At 42.4% G+C, this 22,112-nt stretch overlaps 4 protein-coding genes across 7 annotated transcripts; all 4 read left to right on the plus strand.

Moving 5' to 3' along the window:
* Positions 1–120: 120 nt before the first annotated feature.
* On the plus strand, positions 121–1,328 carry lenep (lens epithelial protein). Its single transcript, XM_084556967.1, has one exon. The coding sequence runs from the start codon at positions 568–570 to the stop codon at positions 760–762; it is 195 nt and encodes a 64-aa protein (XP_084413093.1). The 5' UTR covers positions 121–567; the 3' UTR covers positions 763–1,328.
* A 627-nt stretch (positions 1,329–1,955) lies between these two features.
* On the plus strand, positions 1,956–11,160 carry pbxip1b (pre-B-cell leukemia homeobox interacting protein 1b; the record flags this gene model as incomplete). 4 transcript variants are annotated; one of them, XM_084557299.1, is made up of 11 exons in its annotated part: positions 1,956–2,077; positions 3,877–3,953; positions 4,307–4,379; positions 4,656–4,726; positions 5,118–5,475; positions 6,388–6,636; positions 6,809–6,832; positions 7,475–7,527; positions 7,838–7,951; positions 8,096–8,330; positions 8,489–11,159. In XM_084557299.1, the coding sequence occupies 10 exons, from the start codon at positions 3,903–3,905 to the stop codon at positions 10,078–10,080; spliced, it is 2,820 nt and encodes a 939-aa protein (XP_084413425.1). In that variant the 3' UTR covers positions 10,081–11,159. The 4 variants fall into 4 exon arrangements, with proteins under 4 accessions (XP_084413425.1, XP_084413427.1, XP_084413426.1 ...); XM_084557301.1 differs by having other exon boundaries at positions 8,096–8,186; positions 8,489–11,133; XM_084557300.1 differs by lacking the exon at positions 6,809–6,832 and having other exon boundaries at positions 8,489–11,156.
* A 2,175-nt stretch (positions 11,161–13,335) lies between these two features.
* On the plus strand, positions 13,336–15,440 carry LOC311497334 (protein S100-A11-like; the record flags this gene model as incomplete). Its single annotated transcript, XM_084557608.1, has 2 exons — positions 13,336–13,464; positions 14,606–15,440. 2 exons carry the CDS (start codon positions 13,336–13,338, stop codon positions 14,738–14,740), a joined length of 264 nt encoding a protein of 87 aa, XP_084413734.1. The 3' UTR covers positions 14,741–15,440.
* A 111-nt stretch (positions 15,441–15,551) lies between these two features.
* On the plus strand, positions 15,552–20,932 carry LOC311497333 (protein S100-A13). The gene is made up of 3 exons (XM_084557607.1): positions 15,552–15,699; positions 20,235–20,358; positions 20,446–20,932. Exons 2-3 carry the CDS (start codon positions 20,239–20,241, stop codon positions 20,599–20,601), a joined length of 276 nt encoding a protein of 91 aa, XP_084413733.1. The 5' UTR covers positions 15,552–15,699; positions 20,235–20,238; the 3' UTR covers positions 20,602–20,932.
* Positions 20,933–22,112: the final 1,180 nt, after the last annotated feature.

Below are 22,112 nucleotides of genomic sequence, written 5' to 3' on the forward strand. Positions count from 1 at the left end.
GTGAGTTTGCCTTTTGCTATGATGAATGTGCATTTAGGATTCATTAAGTTGTTTGATATGCTTTTAGATCCCTTTTATTTGTCTTATCAAAGGGAATAATTAAACAACAAAGCACACACTGCTAGACGGTACGACGCATACTGTCCTGAACAAATAGTGGAATGTAGTGGGGAGTGAATTGGAGCTACTGGAACTCTCCTGTTTGTGAACAGATGAGGCTGTGACAGCAGGGGGTTATTCAGGTGTTATTAGAGCCCAGGCAAAGTCTGTGTGCGGGGGCACCATACAACACAGGGGAGCAGAGCACAGCAAAGGTAAACACGGGGTGTTTAATCAATCAGCGGATGTTTGAAACAGAGTCGAGAAAACGCTGGATGTGAATGGAAGCAGCTCGCACTTTGTATAGGAGGTTATAAGTAGAGGAGCGCCCTGTACCAGGAATACGGAGCAGACCTCAGCTGTTGCGAGGGCCCAGTGCGATCCCATTTGTCACACCTCGCCTACTTCTTCTCATCAACTGCCCTCCTCGTTGCCTCTGTGTGGTCACTTCCTTTCCTTTCTGGAGCCATGCACCCCCAGCGTCCTCTTCCCCAGGCGATGCCCTCCTCCTCCTTGGGACAGCACCTCAGGGACATGGCCATGGGCCTGGGACGAGGCAAGAATTTTCTGGGAGGAAACTTTGCCTACAGTTTAATCCAGTCGGTTAAGGAGTGCCTCTATTTCCTTCTCTGCTGCTGGTGCATCAAAGAGATCTTGGACTGATGGACTGAGAGAGAGTATATCAAGTGGTAAAACATTGATTTTTCCCTATTTCTCCACTGGCTCCTGTACTGTCATTTCCACCAGCTTCAATTTCTTCAGAAATCAGCTTTGCTGTCAAGGCATTGGCAAGTATGAGTCTCGTTATGACTTCTACCACTTGAGTATAAACAAAAATCTTTGTATCTTATACGATATTATTAATTTAAATTACCAGCAGTTCTTACCGTTATAGATGACCATATCACAAAATCTTTCAATATGTTGAGATGTTATGTTTTTGCTCTTCAGTGTCTACAGGAGGCTCATTTGGGGCGTTCCAGGAAACACACCTGCACATTTCTAGATGTTACTGCCGTTTGCTGTAGGACTGGGTTGCGGTTTTCCAAATTCAACCCTGATGACCTGAGATTTTCCAGGAATATGACACGCCTGATGCTCAGTGTACAACACAAACTGATGTGGCAATGAATAAAGGAATTGATGGATGGAAAGATATTGTATTTTTGTCTGAATTTTTGTTCAATAGCCACTTGTAGTTGTTTGATCTGCCTTTGATTGAACTTTAAGAACGGCATTAATCAAATCTAACAACATGTGCACTTCTTTATGGAGGAACAGTTATATTTAACATACACTCACCAGCCAGTTCATAAGGTACACTTCAGTTTATGTTGAAACAATGCAAGAAATGTGGTAATTCAATTGTGTGATCATTTTGGAGAATGTAGTTTGTGGTCCTGTTAAACTGTGTCGAATTAAACACAAAACTGCTACTATTATCAAGCCCAGCCTATTAACTACAAGGTGGTTGCCATAATAACTGAAACATGTGTCAGCACAAGACAATTCAATAGGTTTCCCTGTTATCTTAAAGAAATGGTGAATTCCATAATCTTCATAAAGCTAAGATTAGTGGAGGGCTGTTATATGACAATGCTTTTATTATTTGTGTACTTAAGGAAGTAGAGGCCGGTCAGCATCAGTCTGGAAGCAGCAAACCTGTTGACTGTAGGGTCTCACTTTATTTCAAATGACCCAGCGCCTCTAACATGTATGTTTCCAGTCTCCATCACCTGTATGTGTCAGTCAGCTTGGAAGATGTCCCAGAGGAATAGAGTGGTGCTGGGCTGCTATTGGTCAATCTTGAGGCCGAGGGGCGGGATCAGAGGGAACGCCTCCTGTGATTGGACGAGGGGCGCGTGTATCATGGAGTTCAGGAGGCATGTTCCAAGTTCCCAAGTTGGATGGGAAGACTCAGAAGTGCCTGCTTTATCTGTGACAAACTGTGAGGTCTGAAGCTAAGTGGTCGACCAAGGTAAGAATTACCCGAATATGAGTTTAACTTTGCGTTTTATTTCATCTTAACGCTGTCTTTTCTGTTGTTTGTTTCTCTTCTGCACCGCCAACGTCGTTTCACGTTTTCCTGGTTAGATGGTTGACTCATAGGTTGAAGTCGAACATTTTTTTTTTGTTTATTATTATTTTTTTTTTAACGGTTGATGTTAACTTGTTTTCTGTGTTACTTTCAAACCGTCAGTTATTTACCTCACTCAGACTGACCTTAAACTAGAGTTTAACTCGGTGCTAAGTTTTATTTTTCTTTCAGTTCATCGCCATATGACATTTCCTGTCTCCTCCCGTCACACACACACACACGCACTCACACACCTTTAGCTTATTTGCATAATAACTCCGCGACCTGGCCGCTTTGTTGACGATGCTCTGTCTAAAGCTAGTTTAAACCTCTGGCCTGATGGGACATCCTGTAGTTTAATCTCTTGACCTTATTTGGTAAGTTTTCTCTGCAGAGGCCAAGACGCAGTTGTCAGATTAGACCCGCTGCTCTAACCATTCATGTAGCTGTGTTTTGCTCGGGAAGTAAATGCATGTGTACACCAACTGAAGGCAGGCTCTTGTTTGTTTTGAGGAGGTTGAACTGAGATGAGACAGGCTGTCAAGTATCTGTAAAATATACAAAGTACTATATAGCACCAACTCCCAAAGCTCGAGCTTTAGAGGTTAAGCTGTATATCACTCATATAGATTGGAGAATAAGACCAGACAAGGCAGTTAAAACAAATCTTTTGTGTTAAACGCTGTGGTCTTTGTGGTGCATGTAAAATAATCCTTTTAAAAGTGTCCTCAGAATACACAGCTGCGTCTGTTGTGTTCCCTACGGCCATCTTCTTCCTGCTCCCTCTTCTGTCTCTAGTCAATCTCATGGTAGCTATATTTAGCTAGCATCTATTTAAACCATTCCACTATATGCTCCACAATGCTCCTTGGGCCCGAGGCTAGATTCAGTAGACTTCTCAAGGGAGGCACTCGATTAGGAGACCTAAATTGCAGAGCTGGGAGAGAATTGAATTTGGGGAGTGAAGTGTGTCATTACTCAGACAATGTGGTATTAACTTAAAGGCCTAGTTCGTTCGTGCTGCGTTCGTGGAAGAAAACCAGACTGTTCATGATAAATATGCATCTGTCTGTTATGCTCTGGGGTTAGGGGGTTGGAAAGGAAAAGCTTTATAAAAATGTAATACCTAGCACTTCTATTAGACTACAGTGGTAAAAAATCATTTATCTTACTTGAAAATGTGTACTTCCTGTGCAGTGTGCAGTTACACAGTATACACTCAGTAGTTTGCAGACATCTGTTCTTGAAATGGACGGCCCTTTTAGCTGTCTGTATCTCCGGAATAGTGCCAGCCTTAGTTACCCGTGTCTCTGCCAAAACTTTTCTCAGCTAGTCAAAAGCCAGGGCGACCACAGGGCCCACAACACACACAAACTACTAATGAAGAACTGAATGCTCCCAGACAATCGGACTTCCTGCCCACATGCACACACATTAGACATATACAACACCTTACAGTAGGTCCTTTATTAGCAGAGACAGTGAGGCTGAATAGCAGAGGGATGTATTCAAATCCCGTGCATGTGTAAACATGGAGGATGTAAATTTCTTAAAACGGCAGTACACAACTAATGGCACCATGCTAACTGTCTTTTCAGCAAGTGAACTAGTTATTGTCCTGTGAACAAATGATGTATTGAAGATTTCTTCTCCCTGAACCACTGTTAATCATGTAATTTGTTACTTTTGATGTGTTGCAGGAGACAGGCAGGGCCTCCAGGGGGCCATGTCTGGCAGCAGCAGTGCAAACAACAGCTGGACCATCGTCACTCCTGAGGTATCATCACTCTTTAAAGAGCAAAGGAATATGTGGAGTTGCTGTGAATGACCTCATTGGAAATATCTTATTTTATTCTATTTTATTTTTTATAAAGAAAAGTCCTTGTCCCAATTGGTTTTCTTTTGGGTCACCTGAATATGAAGTAGGATTCTATAATAAGCCAGGCTGTTTTATCTGATTTAATGTTCAGTGTCACTTTGACACTAGACATTGTTAATGAGAGTCATTCTGAGAAATAATCAAGATATTCTCTATGTTCACATTGGCATTGACTGCACGGACAATCATATCTAAAAAAAATATATATGCGTCCAGTATTTGACTGTCTGTCACTTGTCTCTTTGTGCTAGGAAACTGCTGCCGAAACCCTGAGGCCTTTGGCAGAGGGTGGAGAGCACCATGGAGAAAGAACATCCGCAGCAGGTGTGTTCACACTTTATTTAGGCACTGTCTAAGAGATTATTAATGGCACAGGGGATATATATTTCTAACACACAAACCTGTTTTAATGTATGGCTTTGCTTCTCTAATCAAATTAAATTGAAGAAGTGAAAATAGACCAGCTCCTTATTCTGCTCACTGGGGCAGGTGTCAGTATCACAAGTCAGAATTTCTCTATTTCAAGGAGTCACAATTGGAAAATAAAATTAGCTGCTACCCTAAATGCCTCCCCTTCTGTGTCTGTGTTTGATGGGCCAGGTTCTGGGGACGACAACCAGCCTGCAAATGATGCAGAGTCTGCAAAGGGGCTCCCTGTGGAGGCCTGCCCGGTGAGACAGAAATACACATCATGTTCTATTATGCAACAGTAAAAACCTTATCTGAATATGTAGCTGTGAATTTAAAATGAAGGCATTCTGTTCTCCTGCTGTTGCATGGTTTGAGGGATTATTCATTTCAGAATTGCAGAAGAAGTGGACACAACTGTTTATCCCATAGCTGTGGGGAATACTTGATTCTGATAGAGCCGGCTGTGTTTTTATTCCAAATGGCCACACAGCTCTGACATTATCCTTCTAACTTGAAACTTACAGAAAGTGGAGAGGGACTAATTTCAGCTGATACCAGTCTATAGTTTGTTTTCAGAGGTGTACAAGTGTAAAATATAGGTTGCCCCAAAACCTCTGACTGACAGTGATGTCCTGATTTTTCTATTTCAAGGTATCAGTGGAGCTAAGCAGAGACTCCAGCACAGATCAGCAAACCTCTGTGCCCACCATTGGCACTGATACTCTCATTCCTTCCTCTTCGGAAGTCTCTGGCAACTTGGTTCATGGCAGTGATGAAGTTAGCCAGCCAAAGGGCCTACCTGAGGGCCTGGCACAGTTCAGCCCTGACCCGAATTCATCCTCTGACTCCTACACCCACGTAACTCCCTCGCCTGAAGAGCCGCCGTTCTCACCGTTGAGAACAGACACCCTTGGAGGTGCAGAGTTTCCACTGAATGGGGAGGAGCTACACCAAGAAGGGGAGGAGTCGGACCGTTATCCAAAAACAACTGACTTAGGAAAGCAGGAAGGTATGACTTGAGTCACGTGATATTTTTATTATGTGCTTCTCATTGTAATAATAACAAAGATCATCACATAACATTCATGTACCCTTTGCTTTCTGTCTTTGGACACTAAGCCAAATGTACTGTTTGTGTTTGAAGTGTACTTGGTGGACCAGCTGGTTATGGACTAGCTCAGTATCTGGGCCAGGAGGTTGTCTGGAGAGGCTGTGGTTTGTTATGAGGAAGGGAGCATGATGTGACAGAAAAAACTTTTCATTGCATGACACCTGCAGAAGTAAATTGGCTTCAGAGGGACTTGGTTCTCTAAAGTTTTTTGCAGTGTGGTGACTTTGGTCTGCAGCTCCTTATACCTCTGCAGCATCAAAAAAAAGTCTTCTTTTGCTCTGCTCTGCATTACTTTCATCCACTTTGTATTTACCAAGTGGAGTTCAGCATCAGCAAATTGTACGCAGTGGCCATTTATATTACCATTGCTCTTCAGTAATAAAGATGCAAATTTGCAAATTGTTTGGAAACCTGAAATGTTCTTTACCAGAAGTTCCAAAAGCAAGAATTTGAATCACTTTCTATTTTATTCAGCTAAGTATTATTTATGCAGTTTATAAGAAAATACAGAATGGCAACGGAGCAAATTACCCAGTGTACAGCAGAGCTGATCAAGAAGTCTTACCTCAGACTAGTTACAGTGCCATGGCTGAAGGGCTAATATTCACTGTGTAAGTAGAGGAAAATAATTTGTGCCCAATAATGTGCAACAACGATGTATAAAAACAAATGTCAGAAAATAATATTGACTAACGAATGCCTCTGAAGTAAATTATCTGCTTTTTTCACAGTTTGTGTTCTGGGGGTACCCATAAAATAAATGAAACCTATTTGTCAGAATAACAGCTCTCATACTGTTCCCTTTGACAGCTCCAGACTCCCCCGTGGATGATTCGGATGTGGTTGAGGAGAGGACAGAGAAGACGGGAGAGGAGGGAGATCCAGAGGTGAGGAGAAGGTCTCTCTTAGCCGCTCTGGAGCAGATCGGAAGGAGAGAGGAAGAAATCGAAGAGGAAGAGTTTCACATGCCACAACGAGATGAAGACAGCGGGTTCTCTTTGAACAAGTGCATCCTGGGTGCTATCATTCTTGTAGGCCTTGGCACCATCTTTTTCTCAGGTAGGTATCATCATACAGCAGGACATGCTGAGAAAATGAACATTCAGTGTTTCCTGGCTTAGTGTTATTTTAGATGGATTTTAAACATATTGAAGTATACTAAATAGTAGAAAGTAACTATGCATTGACTGGATGAAGGGTTCCCTGAGACTTAAGTGTATTAAACCTGCAGGTGTCTTCATGGACCTGGATGAGGGTAGGTTTTTTCTGTGTGTTGTTAAGTGCACACATGTGTGTCTTTCTTGACCATAGCATGTGTGTCCATGTCTGAGTGTGCATGCCAAAAAAACAAACTTTTGCATCTTTTTAAGAGCTCTCCTTACCTTTAAACATGTGTGAATTTGAGAGAGGGATGATAAGAGCTTTTGCATTGAGTTTTACTTGCTGATGTCAAAAGAAAACTTTGTAACTCAGGACCTCCGTGTAAACTCTGAAAGGTGGCAGAATACCCTACTGTTAATTTGAACTCGACCACCGTGGCTTATCCTGTTGATCACCTGTTTTCAGATTTTTACACAGTTAGAAAAGCATTATCAACATAAAGATGTTGTAAAAATAGAGGATAAAGTAAAAGTTGAAACAAGAGTTACAAGGTTTTCAACCAGCAATTAATATACCTTGCCTACCGTTTAATAAAGTGTGCATTTATAATGAAATTCAGTGGTATAAATGCCTTTTACCTACTCAGTAGTAGGTGCATGTTTAAATGTGAAAACCTCCAATGGACTGTGTAATTGCCACATTTTTAGTGGGTTGTGCAGTATAAAGCTTTTGCATGTTTTTTGTCAGTGTACTGTATTATGCACATCAACATTAAGCTTTGCATAATGACTTGCAGAGAGTGACTATGGTACAAGGGAGCTGAAAGATACAGAGGTACCAGGAAAACAGGTCAGTCTGATGTCTCCCTCTAATCTGTGTTCTTTCTCCTCCAACTTTTATTCATTATACATGTCATTTTGTGTACCCATTTTACAGTACAATGAGTACTAGAACATGAAATTTTTAGTGTGATATGCTTAGCAGACCTCCCACCACATTGGCAACATTCCTGCTATTGTGTACTAAATGGGCTACTTTTGTTTTTTCCCGTGTCATCAACACATACACCTCTCTTTCTTCACAACTACCCCGTCTGGCAATAACGGTCGTCTACAATCCTGCTATTGTGTGTTACACTGTGTGTGCAATTCGTTGACAGGAGTGGCGTAATCCAGAGGTTCCTCCAGCCCCAGTAGACGCTGACAGTTTACAGCTTCTAAATAAGCTTGCTGAGGGGAACGAGCAAATTTCTGTGTTACAAGCCCAACTTCAGGTGTGACTCCATTCTGTCTCTCACTTCATCTCCACTCTGCGTGTGTGTGTGTGTAACACAACTGTGTGTCTGTGCGTAAACACGTCTGTAAGTGTGTAATTTTTTCACAGAGCCCTCTTTTTCTGTTCTTTTTTTTTTTAACAGGCACAGAATGAAGAGCTAAAAGTAGCCAAGGGACAGGCAGCAGTGGGAGAAAAGGAGCGCCTGCGGTGGGAGGAGGTGGAGAAGGAAAACAGTAGGTTGAAGACAGAGATGGCATCTCTCCCTGTCCTTCAGAAAGAGAACGAGAGGATGAAGAAAGAGCTGGAATCTATCCCGGCCCTACAGAAAGAACTAGAAACTCTGAGATCCACTGTGACTGAATTAAAACTCTCCTCAGGTACAAAGGGAGGAGGTAGGGAGGGTAGTAGAAGATATGGAAGAATGATAGTTATTAGAAAGCTAAGGAAAGTTTAGTTGTTCTTTTCTTCTTCTTACTTTTAGTTGAATGAACACTTCACACTTTGTATTGGTACTGACTCTTTGTGTTTCTTCCAGCACCCGGTCAGTCTGCTAAAGCGCCTGTGAAGCCCACTACATCGCCCCCAACTGGCCAGCCAGAGGACAGCAAGCAGGCCACAGCTGTACCTGCTGAGAGTCAGGCTAGGAAACCATTGGATGACCAGAAGGAGAAGAAGAAGGATCTGAAGAAGGATAAATATGATATGGGAAAGAAGACAGAGTGGAAAGAGAAGGAAGAGAAGTCCACATGGAAGGAAGGAGAGAAAAAAGAACGTAAAGATGGAGGTAAAAGAGAAGGAAGGAAGGAAAAATACGAGCAGGAAATGTCTGACAACGAGAAAATGAAGGAAAGTAAGCAAAAGAGGCATGGTGATGAGACAAAACAATGGAAGGAGAAAGACTGGAAGAAAGAGAAGGCTACCAGAGGTGACGAAGGAAAGCCTTGGAAGGATAGAGAAGTTAAGAAAGAGTGGGGAGAAAAGAGTGAAAAAAAGGAACGGAAGGAAGAGAAAAAAGGAAAGGTGAAGCATGAGAAAGTGGATGAGGGTAAACAGTGGAAGGGAAAGGAGGAGAACAAGGATTGGAAAGGAGGAAAGGATCACGGGAATAGCCACAAGGTCAAGGAGGAATGGAAGGGAGAGAAAGAATGGAAGAAAGTGAAAGATGGCAGCAAGGAAAGTGGCAAAGAGAAGTGGGCAAAGAAAGATTGGAAGGAGAAAGGAGAGAACAAAGAGCGGAAGAAAGGAGACAACAAAGAATGGAAGAAAGACACTGAGCGGATGAATAAAAATGACAAAGACCACCGTAAAGAAGGAAAAGGACAGGGTGAAAGGAAACAGTGGGAAGACAGCAAAAGTTATGGGAAAGAAAGAACAGGGAAGGATGAGAGGAAACAGTCAAACGAGTGGAAGAGTAAAGATGGAAAACATGAGAAGGAATGGAAAAGGAAGGATGAAACAAAGGAACAGTGGAACAAGAAAGAAGAGGATTGGAAAAGAGGACAGAAAGAGCAGAAAAAGCAGCATGGAGATGGGAAAAAAGATGGATCGAACTCCCAGAAAAAGAAAGATGGGCACAAATTTGCTGGTAATCATGGCCACAAGGAAGAGCATCTGTATGTAGACCAAAAGCCCTCTCACACACACCACAGACCCTCCATGGGACAGCCGGAGTACTGGCTCCAGCAAAGAAACCGCCTCCAGCACAATCCCAAACCACCACAGCAGTGTAACTCGTTGGAGAGCTGCGCTCGGGCTGAGCGGCTGCTCCCCGTCCCCTTACCCGAGTTTGAGGCCATCCTCCAAACCTACCTGGCCAAGGCAGCGGAGGTGGGAGTGGAAGAGTCCAAAAGAGAAGAGCTCAAAAAGCTAGCCACCGAATTCTTCAAGAACGGAGTGTTCGTTCATGACCAGATGAGCTTTCACGATTTTGTTGAAGATGTGGGAGATATTTTGGAAGACATGGTGGAAGGGGATGAGGAAGAGGAAGAGGAAGATAGCGCTATAGAGGAAGAAATGGAGGAGTTTGAGAAAGAAATCGTGAAGAAGTTTTCAATTCCAGGAGCTGGAGAGAAAGAAGAGAAAATCAAAGGGGAGTGGAGGAAGGAGAGCAGTCAAGGACGTGGCTGATGAAATGATGGGATTGATGGATCTGTCAAAAGCAGCTAAGAGGAGTCAGGGTGGATGAGGGTTTACTCAAAAGGGAACATTTCGTATTGGACCACATCCGCTTCAAAGTATACATTTATCCACTTGTCATCCTTTTTGCAGGATGGTCTGTTTTGTTTTACCACTTCCACCTGTCAATCAACATTTCCAACTCATAACTTTTGGGTTTGGCAAATGTTATATTTGACATGCACCTACATAGAAACCTGGTGATATAGGAAGGGCTTACATCTACATCAGACCTTAGTGTTTTTGTAAGACAGGTCTTAGGGTTCCTGTACACAGTGCTGCATTCTTCTTCTACTTAAGACAGAGTAAACCTGTTGGATTGGGTTGGATGTCTCACACTGTTATTTACTTTACAGTCTTACTCAAACACTCCACTTTTTCGTCTGCAGACAACACTGTTGAAGTCTACTCACTGGTCAAGCCTGCATCTACACTATGCCATATTTATATGTTACTTAATTAAGCTTTATTCTTAACAATTTTATTTAATCAGGCTTTAGCGTGGATTGCTCAACAGATATAGTGAGCACTTTTTGCAGCATTGATAGTTTGATGTTTGTACATATTGCATTAAACATGTGTTTAATAACTTGCTGAAATTTAGAAATATATATATATAATTTATTTTAGTGATGCTGGCATAGTATAGGGAAAAAGAAAAACTGGTGGCACATAAGATATTGACATGTTGACGATGTGTGTTTCCTTTCAGGTACAGAACTCTTGTCATGCACTAAAATGTCCAAGTAATTGTTTTATTATGAATGTAGCATTTGTTTATGATGATTAGGTCGGTCAGAGCACTTAGCAGATTGTTTTGTCTGTTTACATGCCAATGAATATATGAAACGTAGACTGCTGTTGAGGCAGAACCACATGCTACGTTAACTTTGTGGCAGCATAGAGAACTTTGAATGTCTGGGAGTTTATGTTTTCCCTTCGTCACAAGAGCAAAATAATAAATTTAAAGCCTCCCTGTGATGAAATGACTGGATTTTGTCTTCTTTTAACTGACATGATAACTTGATCCTTAAAGAATAACAATAGGAAACAGTGTCTGTAGTTTCAACTTAGTGGAATTTTATTTGAATTTGATCTTAATGATTCTGCAAGAATAAAAAGATGAGATCTTTATTTTTATCAAACAGTGTAAAGGTTTATGGTTGTTATAGCAACCAGCTCCTCAATTTCTGTTAAGCATCAGTAGAAGTAGTAACTAGTTGTCTCAAACTGACAGACATTTGTGTGGGATTGCCCCTTTCTGCCTTCTTCCTTTTCCTTTTGAATCATCTAGGTATGTGAAGCAACAACCTGACCAATGGCACCAGAGGAAAGGGAGTGGAAAAGAGGGTGAGGTTGACATGACGGTGGCTTTACGTTATTCAGTCTCAGAGTGTTGCTTCGGTCAATTATTAAGCCTGTGAGTGGATTACTGACCTGGTTAATTATTTAGCTTTTTCCATAAGTGACCATATCCATCCCTCCTCATGGTATAATACAACTGCTGCAGTATAGCTTTATTATATCCCACAAACAGAAACACATATAGAGTACCCAAACAGTATGTCCCCTGACTTCTCTGTAACATACCGACTACAGACTACCTGATAAAGTCTGTGAATAGCTGCACCTGAAAGAGGAGGCACCTGTAATAAAGCTCTGTGGCACTGCTACAGTACTCTGAAGTTTCTCTTCACTTGTTATATTTTCAGTGTGAAACCTTTAAAGCTAAATGCCTGTCTCAATGTCCAAATGTGGACACAGTCAAGAATTTCAACATATGAACTATGTTTTGAGATGACATTAAGACATGTCCTTAGATACAGACACGCCTGCGGAAACTATTAGTTATAAGGCACTTAGTAGCCGTTCCCAGTGGAAAGTCTTGATGCTCTTATAGCACTGAATAGAGCAGAACAATTTCTCAGTCCACTCTTAGCTATTTGCTTTGTGCTGCACCCTCCTCTTTCAATGATGACTGGGGAGAACTGTAGACTGCTGGTACAGGTGTATAGAGATATACACTGATCAGGCATAACATTATGAACACCTTCCTAATAATGTGTAAGTCTCCCTTGTGAATGTTGTTAGTGAGGGCCTTTGGGTCCTGGTAGGGGCCTCTGTGGATCATCCCACAGATACTTGATCAGTTTGGGATCTAGTGAATTTGGAGGCCAGGTCAACACCTTGTGTTGTCCTTAATGTTTTTATTTTAGTTGTTCCTTTTTGTGTGTGTGCCTGTGTCAGGCTGCATCCTGCTGGGGATGGCTGCTGCCATCAAGGAATGTCATTGCTATGGGATGGGGGTGCCTGGTCTGGTCTAGGTGGGTGGTACATGTTTGAGTAACATCCACATGAAGGTCCAAAAGTTTTCCCAGCAGAACAATGAATTGTCATAAAATGGTCGATGTTATTCACTTCTCCTGTCAGTGGTCATAATGTTATGCCTGATTAGTGTAGTTAGGTGTGTTTGTGTCATACAGCTGAGACACCAAACCTAAGTGTGAGAATACTTGGATGATCAAGCTGAAGTTCTTTTCAGCACTAACTGTCTCCCTAATATGCCTACTGTGCACATCCTGTCAGAGCTAAAGTAATACGACTTTTCTGTGGTAAAACCCAGGTGCCTCATTCTCCAAAGTTTTTATAACACAGACTGTATAGTTATATCTGATTTACTGTTTTCTTTTTGCTCTCTACAGCATTCCACTCAGAGCTGAATTCTCATACACAAGAAGGGAAAAGATTAGGCAATCATCCATGCACTGGCATGAACGGAGCAAACACTGAAAATACTAACTATTTATGCTCAGCGTTGTAGTATATTTAACCTGTCCTTGCTCCGGTTTCCGTAACAATTGCATCCGAAAATGCAGTTATGTCACGGAAAAAGGTTAGTGGTTTAGTGGAAACGTGGTTTATATTTTACTGGTTGCAATGATTTATTTTCTTTACCAAGAGAGGCAGGCTAGAAAAAGACAAGGACGACTTGTTCCCTCACAGCAGACCTACACACATACCTGAGCTGGTGAGTCTCTAAGATCTTTGTCTGCAGATCAAATTCTAGTTAATGACGCTGTCTCTTATTGACACAGGCATCTCTTTTATCCGAGCGAGAACCTAATTTGCATCAGAAATTAGATGATTCTGGAAATTAATGTTATGATCAACAGGACTTAACGCTTCCTCTCTGTCTTCAAGGTTATAATGGAGTCTGCCATCGGTGTGCTGGTGTCCCAGTTCAAGGCATACGCCGGCAGTGATGGTTCTTCTGAGACGCTGAGCAGAGATGAGTTTTGCAGACTTGTCACGTCAGAGCTCCCTAACTTTGTCAAGGTAATGGGTGTGGGTTAAACAAACAGATTCGTACCATTTTACTATTGTACAGTAGATCAAAGGTCTTCACGCCACAATCTACATCCATAGATGTTTTAATTACTTTGTCCTCCCTTTCAAAGGGCTGTTAGACAGTAAAGGCCTGCATTTAGGCTTAAGGTTAGAATTAGATTCAGGTTAGGGTAGGGTTGCGGTAAGATACTTAAATAGGAGGGTTTAGTTTAGGATGTCACTGAATTTCCTCACAAAGATCCATACAAACGTGTGTGTCTGTAACCCAGCACTGAACTGATTCAACTAACCGACTAACAAGCGTTGAAAGACTGAACTTATTACTTCCTCTGTCACTGTAACTTCACATTAAACACTTTGCTGACAAAAACACAGCATATTTTGATGAGATACTCCGCTGCCAGTTAAAAAGACACGAGTCCACTACAGCCACAGTACTTTCAGCACTAACAGGGAGACCAGGTTTGCCAGCAAAATAGCAGTCTCACAGGGGCACAGCCGTACTGAAATGGGTATCATCTGGAGACCACATTGGATGTTTTTCCTGTGAGCATGTAATTAAGTGTTAGTCATCTCTTATTTGTGTAGCAGACTTTAACGGCTGTGGCCTTGTACTGTACCTTTGAATCATATCCCGGGCTTAAAATATTCCCCTCTTTCCACTCCAGGGATGATCTCTCTCGTGTTCGGACGGGGTACAGGCTTTGCTGTAGCCTTTCATAAGCGATAAGTTTGTCATTCAGAAAGACACTTCTCTCTAGTGACCAGTCTTGTCTTCCTTTTGGCTGTGTTGCCTGCGCTCTGCATGCTTAACAAGAACACAGTGACAGAAAGTAGCAGTTCCTGAGGCCCAACAAAGGATACAGGGCTGCGTTTCCAACTGTGGAAAATTCCACGTTTCTATTTGTATCCCCGTGGCCACTAGATGGTGACAGAGCCATGGATTCTTGTGCCAAACCTCCTCTGCTGATGTTGCACAAATGTTTTAACTGTTGTGTGCGCCAGCGGTGTCAGCTCGCCCCTGTCTCCTCTCCCCGCACACATAACCAAAAACACACCAGAGTATCCTTCACTCAGTGTCGGGGTTGTTTTTGTTTTTCAATAAATGTGTTTTCCCGTTTCTCTCCAGAACGCAGGGGACCCTGCTGCCATTGACCAGCTTATGAGCTCATTGGACGAGAACAATGATGGAGAGCTCAACTTCCTGGAGTTCTGGCAGCTGATTGGTCATCTCGCGAGCAAGCATGGCGGGTTCAGCCAATAGAGTGTCCCCAGATGAGCAGTAGCTGTCTGTGTGCCATGCAGTAAAAAAAAAAAAAAAGTTAATCAGCTAAATGGAAAACACCTTAAAGTATGTATCTGCTGCAGAATCCTGCGTATTTTCACAATCTCTCTTACTAACAGATGCCAAACAGAACAATTTCAGTCCTATTAGAACCAGTCCAAGCCCTTTCCCAGCGAACACACACACTCTTTCTCTCACACACATACACACACAGCTACTTGTGGTCACAGGCCTACAGTGAAGCTGCAGTGTGGGAATGCATTGTCTGAAAACTGGGAATAAGTGTGAGTAAGCATTCCTGGAAATCATCCTCTCCCTCCAGGACACAAACAGAGGTGTGGTCTCGGCAGAACATGAGTTGATGTTGTTTCAAACTGAAAAATAAAAGCTTAATGAAACGTAAAGAATACGTTTGTGTTCTCTTATTCTTCCATGCTTCTTTTTGTCCCCATTGAACAACATCTTTCCGTTCTTTGAAGAGTTTCAGGGTGTGGCTCCAAAGCATCTGTCTATTGAGGAAAGCTGCGAACACGCGCCTATAAACGCGAGCGCGCACTTGTTATTACACGTTCGGAGAAACTGTGTCTGGGGGGAAAAAAATGCAGAAATGCGCGTGCTAATGCAAAGCACGCAGACAAACTTCAAGTGTGTGCGCTGAACGTCATTGAAAAATACACAAATGTTTTCTAGGAGGAAGAGACAAAATGTTGCTGAAAATGTGCGGTGCTGCTTAAGCTGCGCCTCTTTCCACATTCCTTCTCGCTTAGGCACACGCCCTATGACAATGAAAAAAAAAAAAAGTTGGCTGGACGGAGAGGTTAAATCACGGAAAAGATATGCGTTGCTGCTTAATCTAGCGCAAGACTGAAGAGGAGGATCAGTGAGACAGAAGGAGATAGAAGAAATAGTTCATTTGGTCTCTTGTTCCCGTCCTAAAGGTGAGTTTTCTTTCTTCTGCTCTTTAACTTTGTGCAGAATCTCTAAAGTCCATTACTTTTTTTTCTCTCCAATGAAAGAGTTTTCTTGGGAAACCTACAAACAGTTCAAGCTGTTTTCTGCACAGTGCCATCAATTTTACATACTTTGCGCACGTCTCTGTTGTCATTACCCAGCTTGGTGGCCACAGAGATCGGGTTCTCCTTCTTGGTAACCTAACTCCAATCCCTTTACACTTCCAGAGAAATTGGAGTCCCGAGTTTACTTATTTATCCGCTGTGTGTCAGCCCTGCCTCTGGTCGCTGTACAAATTGTCAGGATTAGTTGGGGCTAAATGTAAATGTGGCACACGGGCAAGCCCCTGACATCTCCGTTACGCGCGGCGATGAAACAGCCCTGTCTTGGCATGTGCGCCGAGGCCATTATCACCCCCGTTAAATAGTCAAACTTTGATGATTGTAACGACGGTGGCATCTGCTTCTTATCAGTCTGAATTATTGACGTTATGATAAGATTCCGGTAGTGAAACTCGAATGGCTTCGGACCGGTGCAGATATATGACGCGCAGGAGGAACACGGACCTGGGCGATGACAGGCAACATGCCCACGGAGGAAGTGAGTCAGTCACACCTAACGCAAACAAGGCGACTAGGGTGGAGCTGATCAGCCTCTGAGATTAATCAATGCTCATGACCCGCTGGATGCCAGTCCAGAACAAGGATCTGCTTGGTCTGCGCTTTCTGCGTTTGGTGTTTCTATTTTAGACAGACACCAGATATACCAGGGAGTCTTTTACATCTGGTGCGGTGGTGAGGGCAGGGGTGGGCTGGGTTGGGCTGGGTGGCCACACCTGACTTACCTGCAAACTGGTTGGGACAAGTAAAATCTTACTCCAGAACTCGTTTCGACACCCCCATCACTCACCAGCTTTTGCGCAAAATCTTCGTTATTATTTCAGTGAGACAGTATGAGACATCTCAATGAACTGCAGCCTGTCAGGGGACAATTAAAGCAAACAAAAAAAGACATAAAACACAAGCCAGTATGTGACACAATGTTTGGCTTTATTGGAACTGTGCCTAACCAGGCTGGAAACTTATTTAGCAAGGCAGACTTTTCCAACACTTTTCTACACTTTAAGTAATTTCCTTTTAGAATGAACTAGTTCAAGTATCTGCCTTATACCGCATTACTCGTTTTACACAAAATGAGGCAGAGAGATGTTCCCAGAAATATCAAATTCCCTAATTGCAGAACTTTCTCCCACACACTGAAACAAAATATGTAATAAAACAATCAGATTTACTGCAGAACTTTTCACTCAGATCAAGTAAAGATTCACTTTGCTGTCTTTATGTTTTTAAATGTTCCTCTAAATTCCTTTTAACTTGTGAATTCCTAGATAGTTTTGCAACTTCAGTCCCCTGAAGACATTCAAAAGGGTTATTCATAGCCCACATTTACAAGTGGCGAACAGTCTGAAACACTGAATGACTATGTATTCAGTTCACAATTCCAGTTAAATGTCACAAAATCCCTTACAAGGAATTCAGATAAAGCAGCGAGCTGTCTTTCTCCAGTAACTGGAATCATACTCCTCTCTCTCTGAATCTGAATGGGAAGCCGTACGAGAGCTTCATGTGATCTCAGCACACACTCCTGGCCGGCCCACCACTTCCTCTTATCAGATAAACCCTGCTACCTGTTTGTAACTCAGCGGCCCCGATGTCTCCAGTTCCGACTGGAGCCCTCTCGGTTTCATTTCCTTCCCATTACGCTCAGAGGAGACACTAATGGATGGTGGCCTGCCAGGCGTTTTGATGTATGGCCCGTTCAGATGCACACACGGCGCTCTGGTTGCACCGGTGTTGTTCGACGTGTGGAAGATGTTAGGAGGGTGTCGGGACAATCATAGTAACCAATTAAATAATAATGAACAGCATGCTGTTGACAGGATCACTTGTATGTTGAAAAGAGTGTGTGCTGGCATGGCAGGCAGACATGAAACCAAATCCAGGGTTTGGGTGCCTGCTCTCACTCACCCCGTAATTAGGTTAATGCAGCAGCAGTCCTAATTGGTGTTGTTCCCCTGTAGACGTGTGTGTGCGTCTGTCTTTCTGCCTGTCTAACTGCACGTCTCTGTGTGTAGGTCAGGGTAGGTGCATAGTGTAAGTATTGAGGTGTGACATCTGTGTCAGATGGGACATTTACCAGCGTCTAAAGTTACTCCAGCAACATCATCCCGGGCGTACATCATCATTACCCATCCCACGGTCACCCCCGTGGCAGTTTCCAATACACACTGGAAATCCTGCAGCATTTATGCAGGCCTTTTGTTCTCGGCGAGCAGTTGCCTAGGAATTTTACTTTGTTGAGGCAACAGAACTTAACGGGAATAACCCAGAAAGACCCTTCAAAGGGCCGAATTGTGTCTAAGGTTGCACTGGTCCTCAACACTGCAACCAAAGTATTTGGTGTGTCTCAGTTATTCACCACACAGTCATTTTCCTTCACACTGTTTACAAGAATATTGCGTAGTTTATTGATTTTTTTTATTTTATTTTTTTTTATTTATTTTTTTTGTTAGCAACGGGGTATAATTCAAATTGTGCATTGATCCATGGCCATAAAACTGTAAATACATGCTGCAATCGTCTAGCCGGGGAACAGACAGTCTGGAAAAAATATAAAAGAGGAAGGGGGGGCCTCCAGATGACTACCTTTTGGTATATTTTGCACGACAGTACTCCACAAAGCCCCCTCTTCTATCTACCCTGACAGATTTCACGAGTTTGCACACAGGGGACAGCACAAGTATGTCTTTGCCTGAAGCCTCCCAGAATCAGCACCGCGTACAGGCCACAGAATCTACTACGAACAAACTCTACACTCTTACAGCTAGTGTGCAGTTAAACATAGAAATGTCACTGTTAACTGTACGTCACATGGAGACATCAGCGTGTAGGAGTTAATCGTTTTATTTTGTTGTTTGTTTTCCGACTTGGCCCCGGATCTGTTTTACCGAAGGCAATTAGTTTTAAGCTTTTGCAGCTGTGAGCAGCTCCTTTATTTATTTATTTGTTTTGTTTTTTTTTTGAAAAAGAAAGAAAGACTGGTGCACGTCAAAGACAACACACACACAGCTTCGATTATGGTTTTATTTTGTTGCTTTTCCAGAGTTTAACACGCACCAAAAATCCTGCCTTATATGGGTGGTGTTTGCCTTTGGAATGGCACCAAGGTTTCATAATTTTAGTTTCCTGAGATCTTCCTTCCTTCCTTCCTTCTTCCTCCCTTCCTTTAGTTCATTTGTGCAAACAACGGAGCCCTTTTTTTTTTCCACAGCAGATATTTGTCATAGCAGGGAAAGCCCAGGTGTTACTAGTAATGCCTCCGTTCGAGTGATAGAGCTCAATACCATCGTCAAATCTTTCATTATTTAAACTTGTGCTTTCGCGTTAGATTTTTAAACTCCACATGAAGTCACGTTGTAAAGATATACAACTACAAAAGTGCCAGATTCCCAAGATTCGTCTTCTTTACAGCAGGTATCCTGTGCTTAGTGCAACATGTCAGAATATGCCCTGAGAAAAAAAGTTTAGTATTAATCAGCCGCCCACTTAAACATCAGATGCATCAGTGGAGTTTATGTCACATATCCAGCGTGTACAACATCATTAACATTAATGTAGAGTTGGCAGGATGGAGGAGCTGATATATATATTGTTTTCATGCAATGATTAAAATGTAAATGGCTTTTGTTTCCATTTAGTTTTTGATTACCTCAGCAGCAGCAGCAGCAGCAGCAGCAGTTTGTGCTCAGGCTGTCTGCTGGTGACAGCTGACTGGTCGGTGATGTTTTTCAATGTGGGACGAGGTGTGCTGCGGCAGCCGGGCATTAGGCAGTAATCTGAACTTGCGTCCTCCTGCTTGCTTTTGGGGATCAGATGTCCACCGTCAGAGATCACAGCTCCCATTGTGTTTACCTTCAGAGACTCCCCTTCTCTTCAGTCTTCCATCACACCCTCTCTCTCTCTCTGTTTACCTCAGAGAGCCTCCGGGCTGGGACCTTTCCTCTGCCCCCCCTCCCCCTCCTCCTCTTCTATGCTGACATCATTTGAGCATCTCACCTTTCTCACATGTTTATGTTGAGGAGAGAGGGTGGAGAGAGGTCGTCTGTCTGATATGACATTTCAAATTAAATGCATTTTATATCAGTGTATTCACCTTTTTCATCATTTCTTTCAAATTAAATGCTCCTCAGTTTAACTACATTATAATATATGATATGACTGAACAGAATCAAGCACTCCAAGATCATATTTAGTGGATTCTCCAAGCGATCCGCTAAATATGAAAAGAGCCCTTCATCTACTCCAGGCCCAGTGTAAATGTGTTTTTTTCATATTTACAGGAACTGTACCTAACGGCATCGTGTTTGAGAGTCTGTTTTCTAAGATATGGCCATATCTCTCCGTGCTGCCTCCACCACTAAATTCTCCTTTCTGCTTCGTGTCCTTGCCTCTCTGTCTTACAGCGATATGGAGTCCGCCATTAAGACAATGGTGACCACGTTTATTGGTTCTTCCAGGGGGAAGGAGAACCTAGATTCAAAATCCTTCAAGAAATTGGTAAAGTCACAGCTTGGTGGCCTCATGGATGTAAGTGTGTAAATGGCTCTTTGTGGTTATTCATCATCCTTCTGCTATAATCTTCTAGTGTATCAAAACTGTGTACCTCTCGTTCAGGATACAAGCAGCTCCTCCGCCATTGAAGAGATGCAGAAGGGACTGGATGAGAACAATGATGGAAAGGTGTCCTTCACAGAATACCTCTCTCTGATTGGCTACTTGGCCAAGTCCCTCAGTGAAAGCAAGAGTGGATCCAACGCAGACGCGTCATAGTCACCTGTGAAGTGTTCAGGGCAAATTAACTAGCTTCATACAAACTTTTAATATCTTGTCCCGTTTTCAAACAGTTCAGCCATTACATATTTTCTTTCTTTTTTCTTTTTTTTTTTTACAGCAATCCATAATCATGTTTACTGCGTTAACCAAGCCGCTGTATAATTCTCTGAGATGCATCTCAATGTATGTCCAGATAAATCTGTTTTTACACCACATTGATCTCCATTGTCGAGGACACACTGAAGGACTCTGAGCTTGTCATTTTTTATACCAATTGTTCACAGGATGCTGATGGTGTTTTCAAAAATAAAAGCTTTATATTAAAACTGTATGCTCTTGTCGTGATTGTTCCACTTGTTTCTATTAAGTGTCAAACTGCTTTCCTTTGACGCACGGCGGTTTCCCTGATAAGGTTTGACATTGTTCCACAGGAATAGGTGCAATGATATCTGCTCCTTCAGCTACCAACAACACTTGCTAAATATAGCCTCGACATCCCTGACTAGTCAAACTCAGCAGCCCTTGGATGCGTCGACTATTGCAACCAGACCCTGACATACAGTATGGGCTTCCTATTGTGCACCGTCCTCCCCACTGCAACACTATACATACACACTTACAGTGCGTGCAATCGTGCAAAGTGTACTGCAGCAAAGGCACATTTAAACATACAAATCTTGAAATAAACGTGCATTACTTACATTAATATTGTTTATGAGTATTATCTTGCAGAACATTCATTATACTGTATATATTTTATATATATTCATTTCATATATATATTCATATATATATTTCATTTTCATATTCTTTGGCTCTCTCCACTACTTTAAGTCTGATGGGTACATGATCTAAATTATTTAAAGTATGTTTCTGTGCAGTTCAAATGTGTCTGTGTTCAGGCTTGTTATTTGAGGTATTTTGTACATGCAAACTGCGTATATGTAACACATTTTTGAGCTTAAGGTGTGGATATGTTTGTGAAAGTGTGTGTGTGTCTGTCTGTCTGTGTGTGTGTGTGTGTGTGTCCTTGCATTGTCTTGTTTTCCTTTGTGTGGGGATTTCTCTGCATGGCTGCCAGGTGTGATGGTTCCATTCATCGGCGCTACTCTGATCCTTCGGATAATGTATCAGACATAAGCCCCCATCTCCTGCAGTAAACACCCTACGGCAACACTCGCCCCAACACTTTATATTTGTTTGCGTATAACAAGACTCATACGGCATATCTTTGTCTGAGTTCTGTATTTATTTTAGCACTCCCATCAAGCCTGTCCTTTGTTTTGACATGAACTACAAAACGGTTTGCGCAACAGAGTGGCTGGATTATCCTTTCTCACAATGGCAAGCTCTAACATACTAAGTGATATGTCATTGTCACTGCACCACATTCCACTGGGTTCATGAAATACTATTGGTCTAGTGAGATGATCGAAGTCTGTGTTATTCTCTAGCTCACTGTTTTCAGTCTGTTGAGTTACTTAACCTTCATGCAGGATGACATCTAA

The sequence above is a fragment of the Chelon labrosus genome (assembly GCF_963514085.1).
Source record: "Chelon labrosus genome assembly, chromosome: 12".
In the NCBI taxonomy this organism is placed as follows: domain Eukaryota; kingdom Metazoa; phylum Chordata; class Actinopteri; order Mugiliformes; family Mugilidae; genus Chelon; species Chelon labrosus.

Bases quoted from the DNA above. Each gene is read 5' to 3' on its own strand.
- lenep (XM_084556967.1), top strand. From the start codon at position 568: ATGCACCCCCAGCGTCCTCTTCCCCAGGCGATGCCCTCCTCCTCCTTG.
- LOC311497333 (XM_084557607.1), top strand. From the start codon at position 20,239: ATGGAGTCCGCCATTAAGACAATGGTGACCACGTTTATTGGTTCTTCC. The intron at 20,359-20,445 runs GTAAGTGTGTAA...CCTCTCGTTCAG, and splicing joins AGCTTGGTGGCCTCATGGAT to GATACAAGCAGCTCCTCCGC.